This window comes from Somniosus microcephalus, chromosome 1 (assembly GCF_052327205.1).
Source record: "Somniosus microcephalus isolate GS21.2 chromosome 1, FLI_Smic_1.0, whole genome shotgun sequence".
Classification (NCBI taxonomy): domain Eukaryota; kingdom Metazoa; phylum Chordata; class Chondrichthyes; order Squaliformes; family Somniosidae; genus Somniosus; species Somniosus microcephalus.
In genome coordinates, this window is record NC_140987.1 from 54,566,109 (window position 1) to 54,593,319 (window position 27,211).

General features: G+C 43.4%; 1 protein-coding gene across 5 annotated transcripts in view; it reads right to left on the reverse strand.

The window, feature by feature from the left end:
• The window catches only part of sorbs2b (sorbin and SH3 domain containing 2b), a 308,730-nt gene that overhangs the window by 141,383 nt on the left and 140,136 nt on the right, over positions 1-27,211 (reverse strand). For 4 of the 5 annotated variants that reach the window (XM_085981513.1, XM_085981502.1, XM_085981522.1 and 1 more), the window contains 5 exons: positions 20,437-20,463; positions 19,545-19,687; positions 16,414-17,067; positions 4,951-5,439; positions 2,705-2,846 (listed from right to left, as the gene is read on the reverse strand). In XM_085981513.1, the coding sequence (XP_085837639.1) occupies positions 2,705-2,846; positions 4,951-5,439; positions 16,414-17,067; positions 19,545-19,687; positions 20,437-20,463 (1,455 nt within the window). The remainder of the gene's footprint in view (positions 1-2,704; positions 2,847-4,950; positions 5,440-16,413; positions 17,068-19,544; positions 19,688-20,436; positions 20,464-27,211) is intronic. The other variant, XM_085981494.1, reaches the window with a different exon arrangement.

Sequence of the window (27,211 nt, forward strand, 5' to 3'; positions counted from 1 at the left end):
TGTCACAATATGACTCGACGATTGAATATCGCACTTCAAAGCAAAACGCAATCGCAGATGCTTTGTCCAGGTTGCCACATGAAGACTCATGTTGGGAGTGAAGGTGAGATTTTCACGCTAGGTGCAGTTGACAAAGACTTTCCCGTGAATGCAACTGAGATTGCAAATGAGACTCAAAAGGACTCAGTACTGAAAAGAGTGTATGAAAACACCTTGAATGGATGGACTGATCAGTGTATGGATACAGAATTGAAACCATTACATAGCCGTCATACTGAATTGACTTGTGAGCAAGGCTGTATCAAGTGGGGAAACAGAGTGGTGATACCTACTTCTTTGAGAGACAGAATTCTGGCCGAACTTCATACTGAACATCCAGGGATCGTCAGTATGAAATCAATTGCAAGAAGCTTTGTTTACTGGCCTGGATTGGACAGTGGCCTTGAATCACTTGTCAGCAAATGCAGTGTTTGCCAAAATTACAGAAACAAACCACCCAAAACTCCACTACAACCCTGGTCATGGCCAAGTAGACCTTTTCAGAGAGTACATGTAGACTTCTGTGAGAAAGCAAATGATTATTTCCTGGTACTTGTAGATAGTCACAAAGTGGATTGAAGTGAAACACATGGGTTCAAATACAACTGAACGCACCATAGATGAGTTGAGGTCTATCTTCGCATGTCATGGCTTATCTGAAGAGCTCGTTTCTGACAATGGCCCTCAGTTCCGTTCGGTTCTATTCCAAGAATTTATGAAACGAAATGGAACGGTATCAAACACACTCTCATTCCACCATATCATTCAGCTTCAAGCAGAGCAGCCGAAAGGTCAGTCAGAATAGTAAAAGAAGCTCTCTTAAAGCAAATGTTGCAGGATTGTTCAGGACTCAGCATGAAGCAATGTTTGGCAAATTTCTTGAAGTACAGAACTACTCCGCACACTACAACTGGATATACCACAGCAGAACTCTTGATGAAGGAGATTGAGAACATGATTGAGTCTTGTTCAACCAAATTTGGCCTCAAGAGCTGAACAGAAACAGTTGAGTCAGAAACGTTTTTAATGACAGCAATCGAAAAGAACACAGTTTCAGACAAAACGTGTGTTCGTGTTCTCAGTCCCTCTGGCAAGTCAAGTTCACACAAGTGGGATATAGGAACCGTACTAGAGGTTGGTGGAACCAGGAGATATTTGGTTGAGATTGGAAACAACATCTGAAGGGTTCATGTAAATCAAATGATCTCTGCTAGAGATGAACCAAGACGTGATCTTGAACCCCTTGATCATGAACACATACATGAGTTTGACTCCGTTCAGACTTCAGAAACTGAAGTACTAGGTTCAACCAAATCGGAGATAGAAACAGGATCATCTTTGAGTTTGGAACCAGAACAAAACAGGCCAAAAATTGGTTCAACACCAAAACTTTCTGTAAGGAAATCAGGAAGGCTCCGCAAACCTGTTATTAAACTGGATTTTAGTTCAATTGTAGCATTTATTTAAAAGAAAAAAAGCCTGGAGTTTTTGTCATGTGGTAAATGTAACACTGGGAAAGGTGGGACCACAGTTTTGTTGTATTTAAGAGGGGCATATGTACTTTTTTTTTTTTTTAAAAAGAGGAAACACACACACTTTGAGGAACCAATCACAAAATACCAAATACAATATTTACCACCTATTCCACCTTCCTCCCCGGCCACTGTCTCAGGCTGAACCAGATTGTTTGCAACCTTGGCCCCGAGTGGAGTTTCCAAACTCGATATCCTCTCCATCACAAAAAAACGCCAAGTCCCACCTACATATCATCGCCCATCTCTGCCCCTGCCTCAGCCCATCTGCTGCTGAAACCCTCATCCATGCTTTTGTCACCCTGTGACTCAATGATTCCGATATTCTCCGGTCTGACCTTCCCTCCTGCACCCTCCGTAAACTTCAGCTCATCCAAAACTCTTCTGCTCAAATTCTGTCCCACAATTAGTCCCGCTCGTCCATCAGCCCTGTGCTCGCTGACCTATTCGGCTCCCAGTCCCCCAAATTTAAAATTCTCATCCTAGTCTTCAAATCCTTCAGAGCCTCATCCCTCATTACTTCTGTAGCCACCTACAACCCTACCTCAACTTTCCCTTCCTCGGACTCTGGCTCCCTTCGCCTCACCATTGGTGGGCATGTCTTCAGGCATCTGATCTTACTCGCTCTCATTTCTGGATAATTTATTGGTCAACTGAGATACCAAATGTGATGTTCAAAATTATAATCAATATTATTCCCTTTATCATTTAACCAAAAAACAAAGACACACAGAACACAAAAACAACAGTCATTACAGTAAGTTTAAAGCCCTATTTTACATTGATACTTTTTCAAAGTAACAATTTCACAAAATACTCCAACATTTGACATTTAATTATTTGGAACTTTAAAGTTGGAGTAAATTTATGAGTTTTTACCATTTCATAATAACTAGAAATGTTACTTATATATTAGATAAATTACTATGGTAAGAAAACGATAAACATTTGTGACCTTGAGATTTTGAAGTGTGTAAGAATACTGACGACAGTTACATTTTTGTGTGTGAAGCAAATGTCAATGAACAATATAGGTCATTGTTACGGATTAAACTAATGGCTGTGTGCCACATGATTAGTTCAAAGCTTATTACACAATTTCACAATGTAAACATTGCACAGAAATAGCTTACCCATCGTTCTGCTGTGCTGCATTACAACAGTGTTTGGATTTACGGAAGGTGGTGAAGGGTAAGCTGATGATGGGGAGAAGGGCCTTTGCAAGTAACTCATTGGACTGCTTCTATCAGTGGCAGAATTCCCATTCACCGCCATCTGTGTGCAGCAAGAACAAAACAGACCATTATGAACACCCAGCAATGAATTAATACTACTTTCATCAAAAGAGGGAGGATGTAAGACTTTGTCATCCAGAAAAGGCAACAGTGGTGATGTGATTAGTATGTACAGAAACATACACAGGTCACTAAAGTGAGTACAGAGTGCCATCTGATTATCGAGATTGCTCACGTGAAGAGAGAGAGAATAGCTTTCCTCCACCCCAAAGCATTCCAACGTTCCAGACAAATGCTTTCACACACTACTGCAGTCTTCCAGGCAGGGATACCATTTCTGTCACACAATTCCCACCCCCCACAAATTAGTTTTGTCTCAACTGTATTATGGGTTCTGACAATTCTAACATTACGGTTATCCCCAAATGAGGGAATATTAGTTACAATGAAAATAAAACAATTTGTTTTCGTCACCTCATGCAGTCAGTGTTTTCACATCTACAAAAAGAAACCTGGGTTAGAATAGGATAAACAATGAAGATGCCTGAAATTTGGTAAAACACAATTTTGTTATTTTCTTGGGTAACTGGTTTAGCTAATAATGAATGACAAACATGTATATATCTGGCGTTTCACTCATTTTGGCATGAGGTGTTGACGCATGTGTCCACTAAATGTATATTTCCCTGACACTCTCTTTCCTGGTTCTATGTTAAATCACATGAACCTACAGAATCCCCACCACGGTCATTCATTATCGCCACTAAAACATTTGACTTCCTCATAACTTAGATTTCCGTTTTTTTTTTAAAAAAGGAAATCACATCGATTTAAAACGTGAGAGTTAAGTTGGTACAAAGGAGGCAGAGAGAACAACAAATTCAAAATTCATGTTCTCAGAGGGGATTTTACAATGCTGTGACATGAGGGTTTTACAAACTCTGTGAAAGACGATCTGCAGTAAGTTTGGTTCAAGCAGTGAACTAAATGTACATGTACCTGACTCTATCTTGAACCTTTCCGGCTTGTGTATATAACAATATACATGAATCTACACAAGACCATTTCTTCAAAGAGACCTCAAACCAAATTCAAATGGTGGTTGAGCTGAAAGGTTGCTTTGCTACATAACTCCATGTTGTGCTCAGGGATATTGCTGGCCTTATAAGCTGTACAATAGGCACACAAGTATTTTAAGATTAAGAAATAGCTATAGCTATTTAATACTTCCGTTATGGCAAGGTAAACATAGGGAGGATATCCTGTTACAAGAATACCTTCCAGAAGCTGCTGGTTTCCAACATATGATAGAAACAGAATCACAAAATTGATGAAATGAAGACAGACCAGAAGAGGAAAGCCCAGTTCAATTATAATTTCTCTCATTTAATGAAAGTTTGAGAAAATGGAGATAAGCACATTTTGTAGTAGTTCTGTCTGTGATTGAAGCACTCGCAAAGACAAATTTTGATATCAGGCAAATGGTCCAACATTTCTTGATTTATATTTTTTTAAATTATTGTAACATTTCATTGTAGTTTTCCAGTATGTAAAGGTCTTGATAAAATGGATTGTATTTATCCTACTCACACTGAACATGGCTATTCTAAGATCCTGAGGTAAAATGATGGTTAAAACATGCATAATGTGAGTGAGATTTAAGAAGCCTTTCAGGTCAGTCTCGATTTGAATTAGGTTTTTAAAATCTGTAAAATAAGGGGTTGGTTAAAGAATTCCTTATGTCACATATCACAAAAGAACAAATGAACAAATACTACACGGCATAAATTCAGAAAAACTTGGCAAAATCCTATCCGTAGCAAACGTTTTAATTGGTCCATTTCGTTCCCAATACGGAACTTTTTAGAAGAGTGTTGTATAACACAATAAAATGCACCACAGTTATTATGAGAATAAACTAGATGAATGAAAAGGACATCCATTACTGCTAAGTGACAAACTGTTAGTAGGTACCAGTAGTTGCAGGTGGGACGAGTGGGGGAGGCGAATCACACAAGAAAAGAACACAACACATCATATAGAACATGCAGACACTTCGAACACGACAGATTCTGGTTATGTTATTCCCCACTGAAATGATGCCACCTAGTTTAGCAAGGTGGATTAACAGGAAGGGTAATTACATGAGCGGGAGCAGTAGTGATGGTGGTTGTATCATCGGGTATTGCGGACATCCGACTCAGGGTTGGGGATGGAGTGTCAGAATGATCCGTGGTGTCGTAGCCACAGGTTTGCAGCTCATCTAGAATGGCTGTGGAGGACTCACTTAGGCTGCAAGACGAATATTCGCTCAGAGTGGAGTCAGTAACAAACGAAGATGCTTCATTCAGGTGTGTGTAAAGATACGAGGTCAGGGAAGGAAAACTGTAAAATGACAGGGTAGGATAACGGGCTTTCTGGAGGTGGGAAGGGATGAAGTCATCGAAGGTTGGCAAGATAGCTGGCTCTCGCTCCACATCACAGTAAGGCGAGAGAAGGGTCCTGTTAGTAGGTAGCAGAGGAAGAGGTGAAGCAACTTCTGGTGAGATTTGCCTGCATGCCTGTGATGTATTAATCTTGGATGCCATTTTCTCTTCTGACTGAGTCACTGCAATCATTTTCTGATTTTCAGGCTGAAGGAGGGAGAATATTATGGGTGTAAACACAAGAACAAGTTATTAAATGTTGGGGACAATTAATCCGACAGTCTTCCAAACAATGCCTTCAGTTAATTCTCAAACTCTCATTGGTTATAGATTGTATTAAAACAAAATAACAGCATTGCCTGGCTCTGTGCCTTTATTGTGTTATTAATGGTGATTATGACAATTTGCATTTAAATTTTATAATCCACATCGAAGCTGCTTCATCTGTACAAAACAATAAACAATTCAGCCCATCAACCTACACTAATGCCCAAGGGCCTGGTCCTAATCAGCATTCAACTGCTCTAAATTGTGGATCTCATATGCTTTTAATAGCACACGCTAACTACACAGTTGAGCACAAATAGGAATCAGGCCACAAATCCAAAGAAAAACACCAACATATTTTCCTGTTTGTTAAAACAGAACACTTGGTGCAGTGAATCCCAAAACAAACGTGCAAGTTCACTCACTCAGTCATTTGAACAAAATTTGCTTTTGTAGAATATATGATTAAAAGTTCCAAGGTATGAAAGCTGTGTGTTTCACTGCAGGCCTCAACCAGATTCCTGTTTTATAAAATGTATTAACAATCGTACCACAGAAAATCAAAAACTTATTCATCCAAGCAACTGGCCTAGACTTCTTACTGGAAAGTAAATATGTGGTTTATCCTGCAAAAATAAGGTTTTTCCACAATGCAATTAAAGCTTCCTTTTAAAAATGGTGCAGTGAAGGAATCCTAAGTTGCTGCATTGCTGGCAATATTTGTGAAAATATCTAACATGCATCAGGATTTATGAGCAAAAGCCATATATATCTTGCCAAAGTTAAACAACATTTAGATACATTGGTGTATGTGGATTAACTATACTAGCCTCTACAATTACAGTGACATTAACAGTCATATAATTTTCTACAATTGCTTTCAAACTCAGCCTTTTAACTTTTTTATTAGATCACCATCAATTATAACAACCAATTCCAATGCAGCAACCAGAACTTAAATGGCAAGTCTCTATTACACCTTCTATGCCAGCAAGCTTCTTTAAATAATTGTCTAATTTCAAAAATTGCTTGAGCCTAACATGGGAAAAAAAAAAGTAAAAAAGTAGTCGTCTTTTTTAAATTAAAAAAAATATTTTTCCCTTCCCCCTTGAAGGCAGAAAATCATGACAAGGTACAGAGCAACACAGCAAGAATTTATATGGTGCCTTAAACTTAGGAAAACAAGTGAGGTTGCTTCAATGGGGGCGTAGAGAAAGAGGCAGGGGGAAGAGAGTTGGGAGAGGTGTCCAAAGTTGCCGTCAAAGAGAACAGTTTGAGGAATTAGCGTGTAAAGTTAAGGCACATGGGATTGGCGGCAAGGCATTGACTTGGATAGAGAACTGGTTGGCAGACAGAAAGCAAAGAGTTGGAATAAGCGGGTCTTTTTCCGAGTGGCAGGCAGTGACTAGTGGGGTACCGCAGGGATTGGTCCTTGGACCCCAGCTATTCACAATATATATTAATGATCTAGACAAGGGAACTAGATGTAATATCTCCAAATTTACAGATGACACAAAGCTGGGTGGGCGTGTGTGTTGTGAGGAGGATGCCGAGAAAGTTCAGGATGATTTGGACAGGTTGGGTGATTGGGCAAAAGCATGGCAGATACAATATAACGTGGATAAATGTGAGGTTATCCACTTTGGTGGCAAAAACAGGAAGGCAGATTATTATCTGAATGGCAATAGATTGGGAGAAGGAGAAGTGCAACAAGACCTGGGTGTCCTTGTGCACCAGTCGCTGAAGGTAAGCATGCAGGTGCAGCAGGCGGTTAAGAAGGCAAATGGTATGTTGGCCTTCGTAGCGAGAGGGTTTGAGTACAGGAACAAGGATGTCTTGCTGCAGTTGTACAGGGCCTTGGTGAGACCACACCTCGAGTATTGTGTGCAGTTTTGGTCGCCTTATCTGAGGAAGGATGTTCTTGCCATGGAAGGAGTTCAGCGAAGATTCACTAGGCTGACACCTGGGATGGCAGGAATGATGTATGAGGAGGGATTGGGACGATTGGGCTTGTACTCGCTGGGAGTTTAGAAGAATGAGGGGGGATCTCATTGAAACTTATAAAATTCTGACAGGACTGGACAGACTAGATGCAGGAAGGATGTTCCCGATGGTCGGGGAGTCCAGAACCAGGGGTCACAGTCTAAGGATAAGGGGTAGGCCATTTAGGACAGAAATGAGGAGGAATTTCTTCACCCAGAGAGTGGTGAACCTGTGGAATTCTCTACCACAGAAGGCAGTAGAAGCCAATTCATTAAATATATTCACGAAGGAGTTGGATATATTTCTTAAGGCTAAAGGGATCCAGGGGTATGGGGAGAAAGCAGGGACCGGGTACTGAAATTGGATGATCAGCCATGATCGCATTAAATGGCGGCGCAGGCTCGAGGGGCTGAACGGCCTACTCCTGCTCTTATCTTCTATGTTTCTATGAATCTTTTGAAGGTGGGAGAGAACTCCAGATTGCAGAAACATGACAGTGAAAGGTTCGACCAAAGATGGGTCAGAAGATCAGCAGGTGCAAGCTGGACAATACCACTGAAGCATGAAGTAGAGGCAGAGTGCAGCAAGATCATGGAGGGAATTATAAGCAAATTAACAATTTTGAAACCAATAGGCTGGGGAGAAGGGAAGCCAGGGGAAATTGATGGGGCTAGGGTGACGGGCGAGTGGGAATTGGTGTAGAAAAGAATGCAGGATGCAAAGTTCTGAATGAGTCTGTGGAGTTCGGAGGCCAGCAAGGCGAGCAGTGGAGAAGTCACTCGAGAAAGGAAGAACTTGCACTTGTACAGCACCTTGCACAACTGGAGGACATCCTAATGTGCTTCACAGCTAATCAAATGCTTTGAAGTGTGGTCACGGTTTCAATGTAAGGAAAGTTGGTAGCCAATTTGCACACAGCAAGGTCCCATAAATAGCAAAGAGATAAATGACCAGATAATCTGTTTTAATGGGGTTGATCGAGATATAAAGGTTGCCCAGGACACTGGGAGAACTCCCCTGCTCTTGTTCGAACAGTACCATTGGATCTTTTAAATCCACCTAAGAGGGAAATCAGCACCTCTGACAGAGCAGCACTCCCTCAGTACTGCACTGAAGTGCCAGCCTAAATAATGTGCTCGAGCCACTGGAGTGGGGCAGAGGCGAAAGATCTACCATGGAGCCAAGGCTGACACCACTTGATACGAGAATGTCAGTGACAGTTGGAGCTATGGTATGGGTGAATGTGAGTAATACTGCAAAGGTAGAAATAAGTAGTCCTGGTGATGGATAGAGGTTAGAAGCACCGATTAGGGCCAAACAGGCCACGGAAGTTAAGCACCTTCAAGTTCCAGCTGAGTGAGCAGCAAGAAAAAGAATAGAATCAGGGGCTACAGAGTCTGGGATGAGCCGCACAGGATAGCTTCAGCCTTGGCAATATTCAGCTGGGGAAAGTTCTGGTTAAGTACAATGTGATATTGAACTGGCAGCAGCAGACCTTCAGTAGGCTGAAGTGACAATCTTTCATGTGTGAGCGTGAGCAGTAAATGCTTTTCAGTCATGGAGATGGCCTCAATCTTATCCTGTCCTCACCTGCACCCACCTAGATGTACTTCCATGGGTGAAGGGTGATTGACAGATTTACAGATGGTTTTTCCCCTGCAGTCAGTAGGGGTGAAGCCACTTCCACCTTGGTTGAGATTTACTAACTTGACCTAGGATCAAAACTGGGACTTTGCTAGTTTTAAACTGAGTGAAATTTCCCAATCCCTCTGGAAGTTCCTAAATTATATCATATTTCTAACTACAGATTTTCTAGCACACTTCTAACTCACAATGCCCCACGTCTATGAACATCAGTTGAAGTGGAAAACATCTGTCCCATAGGCTGCCCAAGGAACAGAGTATTCTGAAAAAACAGAATATTCTGAAAAACCATTTGTAAATTGCATAATTTTAACATGATCAAGTTGTAATAGTCACAACAATGGCAATTCTACCAACTATAATTTTGTCCTTTAAGACTCCTGCGGACAATCTAAAGGAAATGTTGCACATAGAAGGAACAGTTGAAAGAATAATTTGTTTACCCTGAAATATGAAAACAATGGCTTGACACAGTAGTACACGTAATATATCCATCCATCTAAAAGGAATATATTTTAATCAATCCATTCAATGGCCCATTGAGATTAGCCAAACATCGTTGCTGCACTAGTCTTTGACCTTTCGGTTACTTCCAAATATTAATTAAGAACAGAAAGGAATTATTTGATTATGTTGGTATCTCAGTGCAGCTTTTCAAACCGAGGTCTACGAGGTCAGTGGATTTCTGAATTTTTCTGTTCGCTTACTAACACATTCTAGAAAGTTGACTGCGCTGCACCCATTTTACAGACACAAATCTGAGCCCAAGAGACTACTATGACGGGTGGCTCATTCCACGCTGGAAGTGCGCCGACCACCATATTGGATCAGGCTCCTCCGTGCATGTGCAAGGCGCGATTGTGAGGATATTTTGAGAATGTACCTGTCAATAGAGGAATATTTCATACACTGTGTGGAAGATGTGAGGTGTGGGGGTGTTAAGGTTGCAATGGTGGGGAGATTAGGAAGTGCAGAGTGTTTTGAGTATGAGGAGAAGTGGAGTGAAGTGTGGTGCAGTGATTGTAGGAGAGTGATGGAAAGTGGGGAAGGGGCATGTTGTGAGTAGAGTGGCTACAGGTGTGACAATCTGGTGAAGTCAGATTTTTTTCCTGACATTGTAGCCATGCCCCGGGAGCCAAGCTGCTGGCATTGACCTCCTTTGCGACCTCTTCCCACTGGTGGCAGAGGTGTTGCCTGCAGGGCTTTCAGGCCCCAGGTGAGGGGCGGAGGTAACAGGATCTCCCTAACCCTGTCCACTGCCTGGACCAGGGCTTTCAAAGTACAGTAGCATGGAAGAATCTGGAGGCCCATTCTTCAAGTCTTGTAGCCATTTCTGTGTTCACAAGCATTCCCTCCTGTAGTGTATGTACCTTTAAGGGGAGAACTACTTTTTACAGCTCCTGTATACTGTAGTACCGGCAGTGACTACACCTGTATATAAACCCCGAGTAGGGATCTGTACTTTTAGTTTTAGAGTAACCCTCATCCAGTAAACACCTGTTGATTGTTCCTCTGCAGTCTCTGTTGATTTATTGAAGGACACCATACATCTAAATTCACGGATTTAACATTGGCGACGAGGCGATTCGAACCTACCTGCCACTCTGCAGAAGGCGGCCGATTCCATCAGTGCGGGCGTCGACCATCCAGAGAGGACTTGAGCATCGCAGAGGAAGCTGTGGAGAGCTGGGCTTGGTTCTCCAGTCGCGACGATCCAGCGCAGCGGGCTGGCAGCAGGTACGGCGCAAACCCTTCCCGGACGGCGGCAGCTGGAGCCGACCGACGGCACAGAAAAAGGCCGAGTAGCGTCGACGGGGTAAGAGAGAGGGTAAAGCGCACAGGGCGCAGTCGGGGTTGAAGACCGAGCGGCGTCGACAGAAAAAAGAGGGTAAAGTGCACAGGGCGCAGCCGGGGTTCAGGACCGAGCGGCGTCAACGAGAGAGGCGCGCAGGAAAACGCGCAGAGCGCGGCCGGTGTTCAAGGGCTGAGCAGCGTCCGCGGGGGAAGAAAGCAAGCGCGGGAGACGCCATTTGAGCCGCAGCGGAGAAGAAGGGAGAGCGCGGGAGACGCCATTTTTGAGCCGCAGCGGAGAAGAAGGGAGAGCGCGGGAGACGCCATTTTGAGCCACAGTGGAGAAGAAGGGAGAGCGCAGGAAGAAAGGAAAGTGTGGGAGACGCCATTTTGAGCCAGCGGAGAAGGGAGAGCGCGGGAGACGCCATTTTTAGCCGTCTAACCACACCCAGGGATGCCGAAGAGTGGCAGTGTCACAGCATTCGACAATGAAGTCGAAGATTGGGCGACATATATAGAACGCATAGAAGTGTACTGCAAGGCGAATGAAGTGCCAGATGCCAGGAAAGCACTGGTATTGTTGAATTCCATGGGTGCAAAAACGTACGGCTTACTGCGAAACCTAGTAACCCCAGAGAAGCCAGTGGAAAAGGATTTTGAAAGCATAGTGGCAATCCTGCAGGACCACTTAAACCCCACACCGCTGCTGATAGCAGAAAGATTTAAGTTTCACAAAAGGAACCAGCATAAAGACGAAAGTAATGCTGAGTATTTAACGGAACTGCGCAAGCTATCGAAACACTGCCAGTTTGGAACGGGACTAGCAGATACTTTAAGGGACAAGTTTGTGTGTGGGCTTCAAAGTGAGGGAACCCAGAAACAGCTTCTATCAGAAAAGGATCTTACGCTGGACAAGGCTTTCAGCATGGCAGTATCACACGAAGCAGCCGCACGGGGCGCTGCAGAGATACAACAGAGACCGCAAGAATATGGCACAAATGAAATGTCATATGGAGCAGTGAAGTGTTATCGCTGCGGCAGAACAACACACGACCATAATGATTGCTGGTTCAAGGACCAAGAGTGCAGACAGTGTGGAAAAGTAGGACACATAGCAAGAGTCTGCAGGTCAGGAAAGAAAACCAGCAAGAAATCTCCACAGGAGAAGTACAAAAAGGTACATAAGGTGACGGAGAGTAGTTCAGACGAACAGAAAAGTGATACAGACTCCGGAAGCAAGGAGCTGGGTTGTCTGAAACTACATAATGTAATCAAAATGGAGGATCACCAAACTATCTGGGTCATGCTCAAGATAGACAGAGTCCAAGTGAAAATGGAATTGGACACAGGATCAGCCCTAACAGTCATAAACCGAAGGGACTACAAGCGGCTATTCTCACATATACCCTTGAGAGATACAGAGATTGTCTTGAAGACGTACACGGGGCAAAAAGTCTACCCCAAAGGAAAAATAAGGGTGAACGTGATATACAACGGCCAGGAAACACCAAAAATGGACCTATATGTATTGCCAGATGGGAGGACCACCACTACTAGGACGTGAATGGATCCGGAAGATACAGTTAGATTGGCATTCCGTACAAGCACTGATGGTAGATGCCAAAAAGGATGACGACATCACACCTGGATGACTGTCAAAAATGCTAACTGACGCACAAGAAGTGTTCCAGGAGGGACTCGGAACACTAAAAGGCATAACAGCGATGATCAAAATAGAGGAAAATGCAAGCCCAAAGTTTTTTTAAGGCCAGACCGGTGCCTTATGCGATCCGCCCAGCCGTCGAAGCGGAGCTGGAAGGGTTGGAACATTCTGGAGTACTGTCCAAAGTGGACTGGAGCGAGTGGGCTACACCCATCGTTCCTGTAATGAAGAGGTCGTTGAGTAATACGCCTGGGGAACCAAAGAAGGTTCGCATCTGTGGGGACTTTAAGGTGACAGTGAACCCAGTCCTTCACACGGTACAATATCCGCTTTCGCGGATTGAAGATATTTCCTGTCTGTAGTTAGAGTGCACCTCCCCTTTAAAGTTGCCTCAAGTCGCATCAGAGACTCCTCGTCCGTGTTGGATGGCCCCATGTCTCATGATAATGAGGTCCCACCACGAACTTCACCTGGTCTCTGCGCCAACATGAACAGGCATGATCGGATCTCGAGGCCATTATTTCTGTTGCTGTGTATTAATAAAAATGTTTTCTGCAATGAGACTGCTTTTGTTTGTGCAGCTGCCACTGTCTTTTGGAAGTTAAAAACTGGGGATGCAGGAGTGTGCCAATATTTATTGCCCCAGTGTGGGCTGTTTTCATTACATCATCACTTGCAAGTGATGCACCCGACTCCACTGTATTGCTTACTTTAGAACAAATAAGGTTTGCCAAATACTTGACCCTTTAAAACAGGCACGACCTGAAAAGGCTCGATCTGTCCATTGTAAGCACACCTGGCAGCACCTACATCTTTAAACTACAAGCCTGTAATATGGTCAGGAAAAAGTGTTGCTCATGTATGCTACTTGCTGCTCGAATTTGCCAAAAATGTCCAGTGTTAAAGATGCTCAAGGATTCTTATTAAAGCAAACGCTGAAGTTTATCTTGGCATTGTGAGACTTGAGTATCCACAGCTCCAGTTTGCCCCATGCTGATCAATAATCCAGTGTATCTTTTGTTGCATTAATGGACTTCTGCAGTAAAGTCAGTGAAGTGTAGGTTAATCCAAATAATGGAAGGAAAAATGGAATCCACTACAGGAGGTATGTGAACCACAGCAGCTTCACATTTCCAGTTGGTGCCTGCTCTTAACAGTTATTTTGTGGCTAGTTGGGACACGGCATCAATTGCTTGACTCATTATACAACTGTGTCATTGCAAACTGGTGTTTGAACACATTAGGGCCCAGTGTGCTCAAAGCATGAGCTGTTACTCTGGGAGTCATATACTTACACCCCTGACAAAATTCAAAAATATGTACATAAAATGTTAAAATCTTGTGCACTTTCAGGTATATTGAAGCCTATAATCAATCACACACACTTTTGTGTTGTAGGGATAATCCACTCCCCACTAAAGATTAAGCAGTTATTGAGCCTCTCCCCAGACTTTGCTCTAGTGATGCCTGGTCTCCCTTCCCCATTGTGTGGCTGTCAACCTCTCTCTCCCTCCTTCCAAAGATTAGATTTTTTTATTGCACCCTGAAATGAAACATTTTTCTTGTCGATAACTTTTCTTAATATAGCAAATATTGAGAGATCTGGCAAGGGGAGTGAGAGTTCAAATCAATACTTTCTTTTCCTTTCCAAAACAGATGTTTGAATCTACATCTGATTCTACTTATGGCAAGATGCACTCTTGTGCTCTCAATGCAATTAGCTTTTTTTTTGTTCATTCATGGAATTTGGGCGTTGCTGGCAAGGCCAGCATTTATTACCCATCCCCAATTGCCCTCGAGAAGGTGGCGGTGAGCCGCCTTCTTGAACCGCTGCAGTCCGTGTGGTGAAGGTACTCCCACAGTGCTGTTTGGGAGGGAGTTGGAGGATTTTGACCCAGTGACGATGAAGGAACAGCGATATATTTCCAAGTCAGGATGGTGTGTGGCTTTGGAGGGGATCTTGGAGCTGGTGGTGTTCCTATGCACCTGCTGCCCTTGTCCTTCTAGGTGGTAGCGGTCGCGGGTTTGGGAGTTGCTTTAGTGTATCTTGCAGATGGTACACACTGCAGCCACGGTACGCCGGTGGTGGATGGGGTGCCAATCAAGCGGGCTGCTTTGTCCTGGATGGTGTCGAGCTTCTAGAGGGCTGTTGGAGCTGCACTCATCCAGGCAAGTGGAGAGTATTCCATCACACTCCTTACTTGTACCTTGTAGATGGTGGAAAGGCTTTGGGGAGTTAGGAGGTGAGACACTCACTGCAGAATACCCAGCCTCTGACCTGCTCTTGTTGCCACAGTATTTATGTGGCTGGTCCAGTTAAGTTTCTGGTCAATGGTGTCCCCCAGGATGTTGATGGTGGGGGATTCGGCGATGGTAATGCCATTGAATGTCAAGGGGTGGTGATTAGACTCTCGCTTGTTGGAGATAGTCATTGCCTGGCACTTGTGTGGCTTGAATGTTACTTGCCACTTATCAGCCCAAGCCTGAACGTCATCCAGGTCTTGTTGCATGCGGGCATGGACTGCTTCATTATCAGCGGAGATGTGAATGGCATTACATTGATTTTCCTTATATAAAAAACAGCACTGATCCCAGGCACTGGAAATCTGCAGTAATAAAGTAGTTTACAATTAAATAGCTCTTGTGCAGGATATTTCAATCACAAGATTCTGTTTAATCACCTCAACTGTGTTTACGATGGGAAGTTTGTATAACACCATCCTTAGGAATGTTAATAGCAGCTTTTTTGTTTTAAACTCTCAGGCTGAATAAAAGTTTGGGGGGGTGGATGGAAGATGACTTGGAGAACTGGGGGAGGAGAAGACACTGGTCAGTAGAAAAGCCCCAGCAGCTGGAGCAGGGGTGGCCAAGCAGTTGCCAGGTGGAGGACCCAGATTAGTGATCCAACTGCACCAATGTAAACAAAACATAGGACAATAGGTATTGCTTTCCCTTTGATTGAAAGGTTTGGTGTTGCAGAGGAGGAAACTTCATTTGGGAGTTGGGAGGAGATTGGCCCATGTTTAGGCTGGCCCCCACAAATAGCAAGGGAGTTTGGATTCGTATGAATACTTCCTGTTCCCTTCCAAAAGAGTGTTTCTTTCTGCACCTTATTCTCCTAATGGGATTAACTCCACATTAAGGCGAGTTAGAACCTACATAGTGTACCAGTGAAACTGACCAGTGCCTACGAAAGGGAGAAGGCTTTTTCAAACTAAAATCTTGCTCGTTTTTAAACTATGCAGGGCTTATGACCCATCATGGCTCAACATTGTCAGTGGCCTTGAAACAGACCAAAATCACTTTAATCTCTGCCACTTGTACAGATAACTGTAGCTGTAGTAAAGACAGCTGCTTTACGGTAGCTGTACAGATAACTGTAGCTGTAGTAAAGACAGCTGCTTTACGGTAGCTGTAGTAAAGACAGCTGCTTGACGGCAGTCGTATAAATAGGAAGCCATCTTGGCCATGCGGCAGTACTACACGAGCTGGCACTGACTCAAGACCTAATAAAGAGTACTCAACGATATCTACTCGTAAGCCTCTTAATCTACGATATAAGATAACATTACACCACTGCCCCCTCGAATTTGGGGTGGCTGTGACTGCTGGATTCACGGGCACTTTAAGCTGGCAGTGCAAGAAGGATGAATTGCCAATGTACACCTGCAATTGTAACCGTGTTCCTTAAAAAATAATTCAAGCCATTGATTGTCGTTTCTTACAGGTAAGCTATAAATGAGAGCCAACCTGTTAACTTCTAGTCCTCTGCAAGTGGAAAAAACATGTTAACTACATTGAAAACTGCTGCTAATAAAAAAAAAATTATATACCAGATGTTGCCCAGAGGAGCGTGCACAAGATGACGCATTAAGCACTTGTAACATGTCCTTGTGTAGATTCCTTCCATTGTTTGCAGCAGATACAGGTGGGCATCCTTGTGTGTCAAGCCCAGGTTCTGTTGTATGCACACTTGCTGGAGCTATCTGAATGGAAAGAGAGGCTGTGTGTCTCTCAGACTCTATCCTATCTCCAAGTAAAAGTGAATGCAGTGAGGGTTTCACATCAGTGTCAGGCTTGGATGACTGTCTTGCATTGTGGGAATTAGCAACCATCTGATCCTCTGACAGGGTTAGCTTGATGGCAGTGACTTTACGCTCTTGGGAGTGCCCATGGTTTGCCTGGAGTGAAGTGTCAGCAGTGCTACTATCAGCTACTTTGCAAGTTAATGCCTGGGCAGATGGTGGCTGCTGTGCAGAAGGGGAAATTGTGCTGGAGTGTCGAAACAGATGCGATGAACTGTGTATGTTCTCTTCCTTATTAGTCAAATGGGTAACACTGGAGGTTATTTGCAGGCTAGGTGTTGGGAGTGATGGCCAACTGCCACTTAAAAGATCCTGGGTTGAACTAGGTGGTATTTGGTAGCTGCCAGGACCTGTTAGTGAATACCAATTAAAGCTTTCCTTTCTGGGTGGTGGAGAAGGAACCTGTCAAAGATAACCACACAGCAGGAAAGACAGAAACCATACAAAAGAAAGAAAAAACAAAAATGGAAAACATCAGCAGGGAGAATTCACTTCAATTAAAACATTGAGCATTATCCTAGCTAACACTTTTAGAACACATTTAATGTGACTCATTAGCATATATATCAAATGGTATTTTGAGAATCTCCGGCTTAATTAAATTCACTTAAGCATTGATAAACTGGCCCAGATAGTTTTTGTCTAACTACAAGTTAAAGTGCCGTTAGCAGTAAATGCTATCTGCCCACTCATTCAGCTATAGTTATGATAAATATATATATTTTTTAATGTAAAGCTATATGAATACTCTTCATAAATGTACATACATGCATGACAAAAATACAAATAGAATCAATAGCTTACTCCTTCCCATCATACTGCTTATCTGTTTGAAACACTTCAAGGATTATTTTTAACAGTACAGTAATGGCACCAAGAAAATGCCACTGTAACTCATAATTTATACGTAGCCTTATCTGAAATACTGTGCACCAGATTACTTTAAATGGATAAAAATGTTGCTGTTCATTAACATGTCTGCTAGGGAGATTTTCATTTGCTTATCTTTGTATGAAAATCCCAATTTTTCCAGTATGGTCCATAGATATTTTTTGCAGTTCTCATTTTAAATGTTTGAACAGAATGGCTAAACAAGATAAATACATTCATTAAAACACAATCTGCTACTTACAGTAATCTCCAAATTTTGCCCCCTTTGTCAAGGTTATCCCTCCTCTCCTCTCCTAAGCCTAAGATGCTAAGCCCTTTGGTGGAATGCAGCTCGACGGGTGCCAGAACCCTCTGGGTACCTCACTCAATTCTCCATTGTTGTTGTGGAGCTCTGACTGGCAGTTCCAGTAGGATATTCAACCACAGGGAGCGGCACCACAGCTGAACCTGATCCTGTCCTCAACTAATGCTCGTACACATGCACTTCCAGCAGTGTTCACTGCATAGTTACTCAGATCAGGCACCCTGCTCCCTAACCCACGGCAGTTGAGGCTCATTTAAGTACCTCGACTCCCGCACAGCTGAGATCAGCTAACTCAGCACAAATCAGCGAATCAACATGTTGTGATCTGTATCATGAACTCTTCATGTATCTTTAGACTGATGACGACTTCTGGAGTCCTCCCCAATTAGAAAAAAAAAATCAGCCAAGTTGGTTAGATTAAAAGATTTCAGTCAGTGTCGGTGAAGCATGTTAAAGCAAACACTTGAGCAAGTCAACCACAGCCATGGACCAACGGAGATATGGAACGGATTCTTTACTGCCTTAAAAAATACTCCCAGGTGACTTCATTCTTTGCAAGAGAGCTCTGACCCATTCATAATTGAGTGGCATTTGGATAATGCCCTTTATTTTTAATACTTCTGAAAAGCAGCCAGTGCAGGTGCAGGTTGATTAAGTGTCTCTCAAACATCAAAATAAAACGGGGAAGTTAAATTAAAACAGCAGGGCAATTTAAAGTTCAAGATCTCATCCTCAGAACACCCAACCACAAACAGTGATAATACCAACAAACCCATGAAATGCGGCCGGACCTGCTGTGATTTCCAGCAAAAAAAATGTTTTTTGTCTGTTTTTTTGTTTTTCATAGACCCCAGCATCTGCAACATTTGACCCCTTGTGACCCCACCTCATTGTTCTTTGATGTAATGTTTTCCTGACTAACCTGTTTGGACACCATTCACACCTTTGATTGCTGTGATTATCTCTCTGCCGAGGTGTGATAAATGGCAGTTGGAAAGATTACCTGTAAACATCTGACATTATTCTCTGACTATATAAGCTGTGTCTTTATGCATTTCTCCACTTCACCGGACGAAGGAGCAGCGCTCCGAAAGCTTGTGATTTCAAATAAAGCTGTTGGACTATAACCTGGTGTTATGTGACTTCTTACATTTGTCCACCCCAGTCCAACACCGGCATCTCCACACCATGAAATAACAGACACAGCATTAGTGTTTTTCAATTTTTGATTTGTAGAAACTAGCGTTGACCCAAAATGGTGACAAACAAGTGTCTATAATCTTGATAGCACGTTACATTAATTCTGGAAGAAAGTACGATCTTCCATTTCTACAGCAGGTTAAAAGGCAATACAGTATTTGTAGCGCAAATTCACTAATAACTAGGATTAAACCTGCAACAAGGCAATTAGTACTTTATGACATTTGCTTACAGTGTGGTGTTACTACGCCTGCACAGTCAGTATGACACGTATCCCAGCTTCAATAAGTGCCTGGAAAAAACTAAGTGCAAACCTGACAATCACAGCACCCTGTTTTTACTCCAAATACCTGACACTGGACAGAGTGCTGGCAGGCAGCGTGTTTTAATGAGTCAGAAAGCAACCTTTCTTTCTGGAGCGCTTGTGACACAGATCTCTTGCAGTAGACGGACTGTTACACATGGACGGATGGCTTTCATTCACCTGCTGTGGAGGTGTTTTCCTCTCAGGAAATGAAAGATTCGGCCTGACACTGCGGAAGCCTTTGGCCGCCAGCGATGAGCTGTGTGTTTCGCCGTTTAGTGCCCCTCTGAAGCCATCATGAACGTTATAAGATCTCCAAACATCTGCAGAAGACAACAAGTTTCCTTTCAGACAGGTGAAAACAGCAAATGCTTCTTTAGTTACAGCTTTAACAAACAATGCGGTAATCTTAAGACAGGGAGCCAAAGTGCCCATCACCTGCAGCATGTGTAAAATATGGACCTCAAGGGTTGGGGCTCATCCCACTCCCACTTAGCAATGCCAAGGAGAATAGGGGTAAGGGAAATCTGACTCATGCAAACAAATGCAATGTTCTGCTTGTTGCTTGGATCCCAAAACAATTAAATAGAGATATAAACTGAAGAGTGACACATCCGTCATTGGCCACTTCATAGCTTGCACTTGGGAAGACTGACGGCCACAGCAGTTTACAGAAAAAGAAACTCGTTATCTTCTCTTGCATTCCAATGAGAAGCGCAATCTGTTTACTCCAGTAGGAGTTTCTACGGTAAAGTAACATTCCAAATTATGCAGTACAAGATCTGCTTCTAGTGGATCTCATCTTTGTGTTTCTTTAAGATTAGTTTATAAATTTATCGATTAAAACTGGCAGAATTTCTTTTTACAAAACATTATATATCTGGAAATGGTATATCAGCAGATTGATAAGGGAAATGCAGGCCTAGATGGAAAATCTCCTACAAAACTGCCACTCAACAGTTATAAGTTAGAAACCCTTGTTATTACATTACTTTTCTGTAAAGTAAACAAAACGAAAAAGACCCGAGGTGAACTCACACAATCCAACGATTTTTAAAAAATAACTCTTTACCTGAATCTGGTGTCTGTGCTTCATTACCTTAAAGAAAGAATAAACAGCACAATGAGCAAGCTGTCAGTAAGTCATCACATGGAGAGGTATAATCTAGATAACTCGCACAAAACATTTATGCTCACAAAATGGTATTCATTTACCATCTTCTCAAATATAACAGGATAAGCTCAAAATGGTGACAGGACATAAGTATAAACTTCCATGCCATTTGCAGTATTATATTATTCTTTGTTTTTACAAATTTAATCCTTTACTGTCAAATGGCAAAAACTTTTATTTGAATAAGCTTGGCTCAGTTGCTACTTTGAAGTCAACACTTTCTTTAAAAATGATCAATATCCACATGTAATGAAGTAGTTTATCATTTGAACCGCATTCTCGGGTATCTCTATCAATATGTATTTTCCACCTCTGCGTTTCGTTAGTGGCACTCTGCCTCGGAGTCAGAAAGTCGTGGATTCAAGTCCCAGTCAAGGACTTGGGCACTTATTCCAAGCTGATACTTAAGTGCAGTGCTGAGGCAGAGCTGCACTGTCAGAGATGCCGTCTTTTGGATGAGATATTAAATAATGGCCCCTCAAGCTGCCTGTTCAGGTTGGATGCAAGAGATTCCCTGGCACATTCTGAGAAAGAACAGCAAGTTCTCCCGGTGTCCCGGCTAATATTCCTCCCTCAGCCACCATCACCAAAGATAACCGAGCGAATGATCATTCATCTGATTTGCTGTTGGTAGGAGCTTCGTGTCAGCAGCATTTGCTTATGTAACATCAGTTACTAGTCTGGAAAAGTATTTAATCATCTGTGAAATGCTTTGCGGTGCCCCGAGGGTGTGAAAGATGCTATATAAATGTACGGTAATTTAACCTCCCAACGATTGAAATAAAAAAGCGTACCATGTGGTACATACGAACATAAGAAATAGGAGCAGGAGTAGGCCAATCGGCCCCTCGAGCCTGCTCCGCCATTCAATAAGATCATGGCTGATCTGATCCTAACCGCCAATCTACTATCACAACCATCTCCTGAATCTAACAGAATTGGACACACGAAATAGGAGCAGGATCAGGCTACACGGCCCCTGGGCCCGCTCCGCTACCCACAGGGCCATGTCCAATCCAAACCTAGACTCATGTCCAAATTCCTGCCTGCTCCCTGTAACCCTCAATTCCCTTTACTTCCAGGAAACTGTCTATTTCTGTTTTAAATTTATGTAATGATGTAGCTTCTACAGCTTCTTGGGGCAGCATATTCCATGGACCTACCACCCTGAGTGAAGTAGTTCCTCCTCATCTCAGTTTTGAAAGAGCAGCCCCTTATTTTAAGACTATGCCCCCTAGTTCTAGTTTCACGCATCATCGGGAACATCTTCCCCGCATCCACCCCCTTCACAATCTTATATGTTTCAATAAGATCGCCTCTCATTCTTCTAAACTCCAATGAGTAGAGTCCCAATCTACTCAACCTCTCCTCATATGTCCATCCCCTCATCCCCGGGATTAACCGAGTGAACCTTCTTTGTACTGACTCGAGAGCAAGTATGTCCTTTCTTAAGTATGGACACCAAAACTGTACACAGTATTCCAGGTGCGGTCTCACCAATACCTTGTACAACTGAAGCAATACCTCCCTATTTTTATATTCTATCCCCCTGGCAATAAAAGCCAACATTCCATTGGCCTTCTTAATCACTTGCTGCACCTGCAGACTAACCTTTTGAGTTTCGTGCACCAGGACCCCCAGATCCCTTTGTACTTCAGTACTTTCCAGTTTCTTGCCATTAAGATAATAACTTGCTCTACGATTTTTCCTGCCAAAGTGCATAACCTCACACTTTCCAGTATTGTATTCCATCTGCCAAATCTCTGCCCACTTACTTAGCCTGTCTATGTCCCCTTGCAGGTTTTTTATGTCCTCCTCACTCACTACTTTCCCTCCCATCTTAGTATCATCTGCAAACTTTGATATGTTACACTCGGTCCCCTCCTCCAAATCATTAATATAGATTGTAAAGAGTTGGGGACCCAGCACTGACCCCTGCGGAACACCACTGGTTACTGATTGCCAGTCTGAGAATGAACCATTTATCCCAACTCTCTGCCTTCTGTTAGATAGCCAATCCTCTATCCATGCTAGAATATTACCCCCAATCCCGTGATTTTTTATCTTAAGCAATAATCTTGTGTGGCACCTTGTCAAATGCCTTTTGGAAGTCTAAATACACTACATCCACTGGTTCCCCTTTATCCACCCTATATGTTACTTCCTCAAAGAACTCCAGCAAATTTGTCAAACATGACTTCCCCTTCATAAAACCATGCTGACTTTGTCCTATTAAATTATGATTACCCAAATGTCCTGTTACTGTCTCCTTAATAATGGACTCCAATATTTTACCGACCACAGATGTTAGGCTAACCGGTCTATAGTTTCCAGCCTTCTGTCTACTGCCCTTTTTAAATAAAGGGTGTTACATTAGCAGGTTTCCAGTCTGCCGGGACCTTTGCTGAGTCCAGGGAGTTTTGGAAAATTATTACCAATGCATCCACAATCCCTACCGCCACTTCCCTCAAGACCCTAGGATGTAAGCCATCAGGTCCAGGTGATTTATCCGCCTTGAGTCCCATTATTTTACCGAGTACCACTTCCTTAGTGATTTTGATCGTGTTTAGCTCCTCCCCCCCTATAGCCCCGTTTGTCCAGTGTTGGGATATTCTTAGTGTCTTCTACTGTAAAGACTGATACAAAATATTCATTCAGTGTTTTTGCCATCTCCATATTTCCCACCATTAATTTCCCAGTCTCATCCTCTAAGGGACCAACATTTACTTTAGCCACCCTTTTTCTTTTTATATAACTATCTGTTTATATATTTTTTGCTAATTTACTTTCATAATCTATCTTCCCTTTCTTAATCAATCTTTTTTGTTATTTTTTGCTGTCTTTTAAAGTTTTCCCAATCCTCTAGCCTCACACTAGATTTGGCTACCTTATATGCCCTTGTTTTTAGTCGAATACTATCTTTAATTTCTTTACTTAGCCACGGATGGCTGTCTTTTCTTTTACACCCTTTTCTTCTCAGTGGAATATATTTTTTTTGGAAGTTGTAAAATAACTCCTTAAATGTACACCACTGATCATGTATCGTCTTACCCTTTAATCTATTTTCCCAATCCACTTTACTCAATTCCGCTCTCATACCTTCATAGTCTCCTTTATTCAAGCTTAGCACGCTTGTTTGAGATCCAACCTTCTCACCCTCTAATTGAATATGGAATTCAACCATGTTATGGTCACTCATTCCAAGGGGATCCTTTACTAGGACATTTTTAATTAATCCCGTCTCGTTACACAGGACCAGATCTAAGGTTGCTTGCCCCTTGGTCGGTTCAGTTACATACTGCTCAAGAAACCCATCCCTAATATACTCAATGAACTCATCCTCAAGGCAGCCCTGCCCAATTCGATTTGTCCAATTAATATGATAGTTAAAATCCCCCATAATTATAGATGTTCCCTTATTACAAGCCTCAACTATTTCCTGATTGATACTCCGTCCAACAGAGTTGCAACTGTTCGGAGGCCTATAGACTATGCCCACTAGTGTTTTTTTCCCCCTTATTATTCCTTACCTCCACCCAAACTGTTTCATTATCCTGATCTTTTGACCCAATATCATTTCTCTGTATTAGTGATTCCTTCTTTTATTAACATAGCCACCCCACCTCCCCTTCCTTCCTGCCTGCCTGCCCTTCCTGATCGTTAAATAACCTGGTATGTTTAATTCCCAGGCATTGTCACCCTGCAGCCATGTTTCTGTAATGGCCACCAGATCATACCCATATGTAGTTATTTGTGCCATTAACTCGTCTATTTTGTGACGAATGCTACATGCATTCAGATAGAGAACTTTCAAAGATGTTTTGTGACACTTAGTTCCTGCTTTTGCCCTTTTTATTACTTTACCTTTTACTCCATACCTTCTGCCCCTTCCTGACATGCTCTGGTTTTTAATTTCCCCACTGCTACCTAAGTCTATGACCTTCTCTGTTGTCATTTTTATTATTTGCTCTCTAGGAACCTCCCCCCCACTAGTTAGTTTAAAGCCCTCTCTACAGCCCTAGTTATATGATCCGCCAGGACTCTAGTCCCAGCACTGGCCAAGTGAAGCCCGTCCCGACGGAACAGCTCCCTCCTGCCCCAGTACTGGTGCCAGTGTCCCAGGAAGCAAAACCCATTTCTCCCACACCAGTCTTTGAGCCACGCATTTAACTCTCTAATTTTATTTGTCCTAGCCAAATTCGCTCATGGCTTACCCTTGAGGTTCTGTTTTTTTAATTTGACCCCTAGCTGCTCATACTCCTTTAACAGAACCGGCTTCCTAGTCCTATCTACGTCGTTTGTACCAACATGGACCACGACAACTGGATCCACCCCCTCCCACTGTAAGTTTCATTCCAGCCCAGAGGAGATGTCCTTAACCCTGGCACCGGGTAGGCAACACAGCCTTCGGGACTCTCGCTCTCTGCTGCAGAGAATATCTATCCCCCTAATAATACTATCCCCTACCACTACAACATTTCTATTTACTCCCCCCCTCTTGAATGGCCCCCTGTTCCACGGTGCTGTGGCCAGGTTGCTCATCCTCCCTGCAGTCCCTGCTCCCGTCCCCACAGGGAGTAAGAACCTCGAACCTGTTAGACAAGAGCAAGGGCTGCGGCTCCTCCAGCTCTACCTCCTGGATCCCCGTACCTGCCTCACTCGTAGTCACACCGTCCTGTCCCTGACCATGGGCTACATCTGAATTAATTAACTTCATAGGTGTGACCACCTGCTGATACAGAGTCCAGGTACTTCTCCCCCTCCCTGATGTGTCGCAGTGTCTGAAGCTCAGACTCCAGCTCATCAACACGGAGCTGGAGTTCCTGTAGCAGCAGACACTTGTCACAGACGTAATCACCGTTTGCCTCAATGGGGTTCACCGGCTCCCACATCTCGCAACAGTAACACATCACCTGCTCCATTCTATGTAATTAATTACATTTTTTATTGTTAGTTATGGACACCCAGGTATACCAAGTTGGATACTGTTGAGGGGGATGACTTACCAGGGGAAGGCAGCAGCAGCCAGTTTCCTGGCACCAGGGACGCTTCTGCTGCTCAGAAAGGGAGGAAAAAGAGTGGGAGAGCAATAGTGGTAGGGGATTCTATCGTAAGGGGAACAGATAGGCATTTCTGTGGCCGCAAACGTGACTCCAGGATGGTTTGTTGCCTCCCTGTGGCCAGGGTCATGGATGTCACTGAGCGGCTACAGGGCATTCTTAAGGGGGAGGGTGAGCAGGCAGAGGTCGTGGTCCACATTGGGACCAACGACATAGGTAGGAAGGGGGATGAGGTCCTGCATCAAGAATTTAGGGAGCTAGGTAGCAGATTAAAGAGCAGCACCTCAAAGGTTGTAATCTCTGGATTACTCCCAGTGTCACGTGCTAGTGAGTATAGGAATAGGAGGATAGAGCAGATGAATGCATGGCTAAAGAGTTGGTGTAGGGGGGAGGGTTTTACTTTCCTGGATCACTGGGCCTGCTTCTGGGAAAGGTGGGACTTGTACAAGTCGGACGGGTTGCACCTGAACCAGAGCGGGACAAATATCCTTGCGGGGAGGTTTGCTAGCACTGTTTGGGGGGGATGGAATACAGAGGGGAGCTGAAATAGGGGGTGATGTGCTGCCAATTATAGAGAAAAAAACCAGTCAGCTTGGTAGACAGGGCAAATATATAAGGGCAAGGCTGGATGGCATCTATTTTAATGCAAGGAGTCTTGCAAATAAGGTGGATGAACTGAAGGTGTTGATAAACACATGGGAGTATGATATTGTTGCTATCACGGAGACATGGTTGAGGGAGGGGCAAGGCTGGCAGCTCAATATTCCGGGGTACAGAATCTTCAGGCGAGACAGAGGGGGAGGTATAAGAGGAGGGGGTGTCGCAATATTAATTAAGGAGTCAATTACTGCAGTAAGGAGGGATGATATATTAGCAGGTTCCTCTAATGAGGCCATATGGGTGGAGCTTAAAAACAAAAAGGGGGCAAGCACTTTGCTGGGAGTGTACTATAGGCCTCCAAACAGTCAGGGGGAGATAGAGGAACAGATATGTAGGCAAATCTCAGAGAAATGTGCAAATAATAGGGTAATAATAATGGGGGATTTCAACTTCCCCAATATTAACTGGGATAGTCAGAGTGTGAAAGGCTCAGAGGGTGTAGAATTCTTAAAGTGCATCCAGGAGAGCTTTTTGAGCCAGCATGCAGAAAGTCCTACAAGAGAGGGGGCGGTACTGGACCTAATTCTAGGGAATGTGGCCGGCCAAGTGGAAAAAGTGCTAGGAGGTGAGCACTTTGGTGACAGTGACCATAATATGGTGAGATTTAAGGTGGTCATGGAAAAGGACAGGGATGGGCCGGAAATAAAGGTTCTAAATTGGGGGAAGGCCGATTTTAATAGGATAAGGCAGGATCTGGCCAAAATGGACTGGGATCAGCTACTGGTAGGAAAATCCGCATCGGAGCAATGGGAGGCTTTCAGAAGGGAGATTGAGATCATACAATGGCAACATGTTCCCGTAAAGGTCAAGGGTGGTTCCAAAAACCACAGGGAACCTTGGATGTCAGGGGATATACGAGAATGGATTAGGAAAAAAAGGAGGGCTTTTGGCAGATACAAAAGGCTAAAGACGGAGGAAGCCCTAGAGGAGTACAAAAAGTGCAGGGGGATACT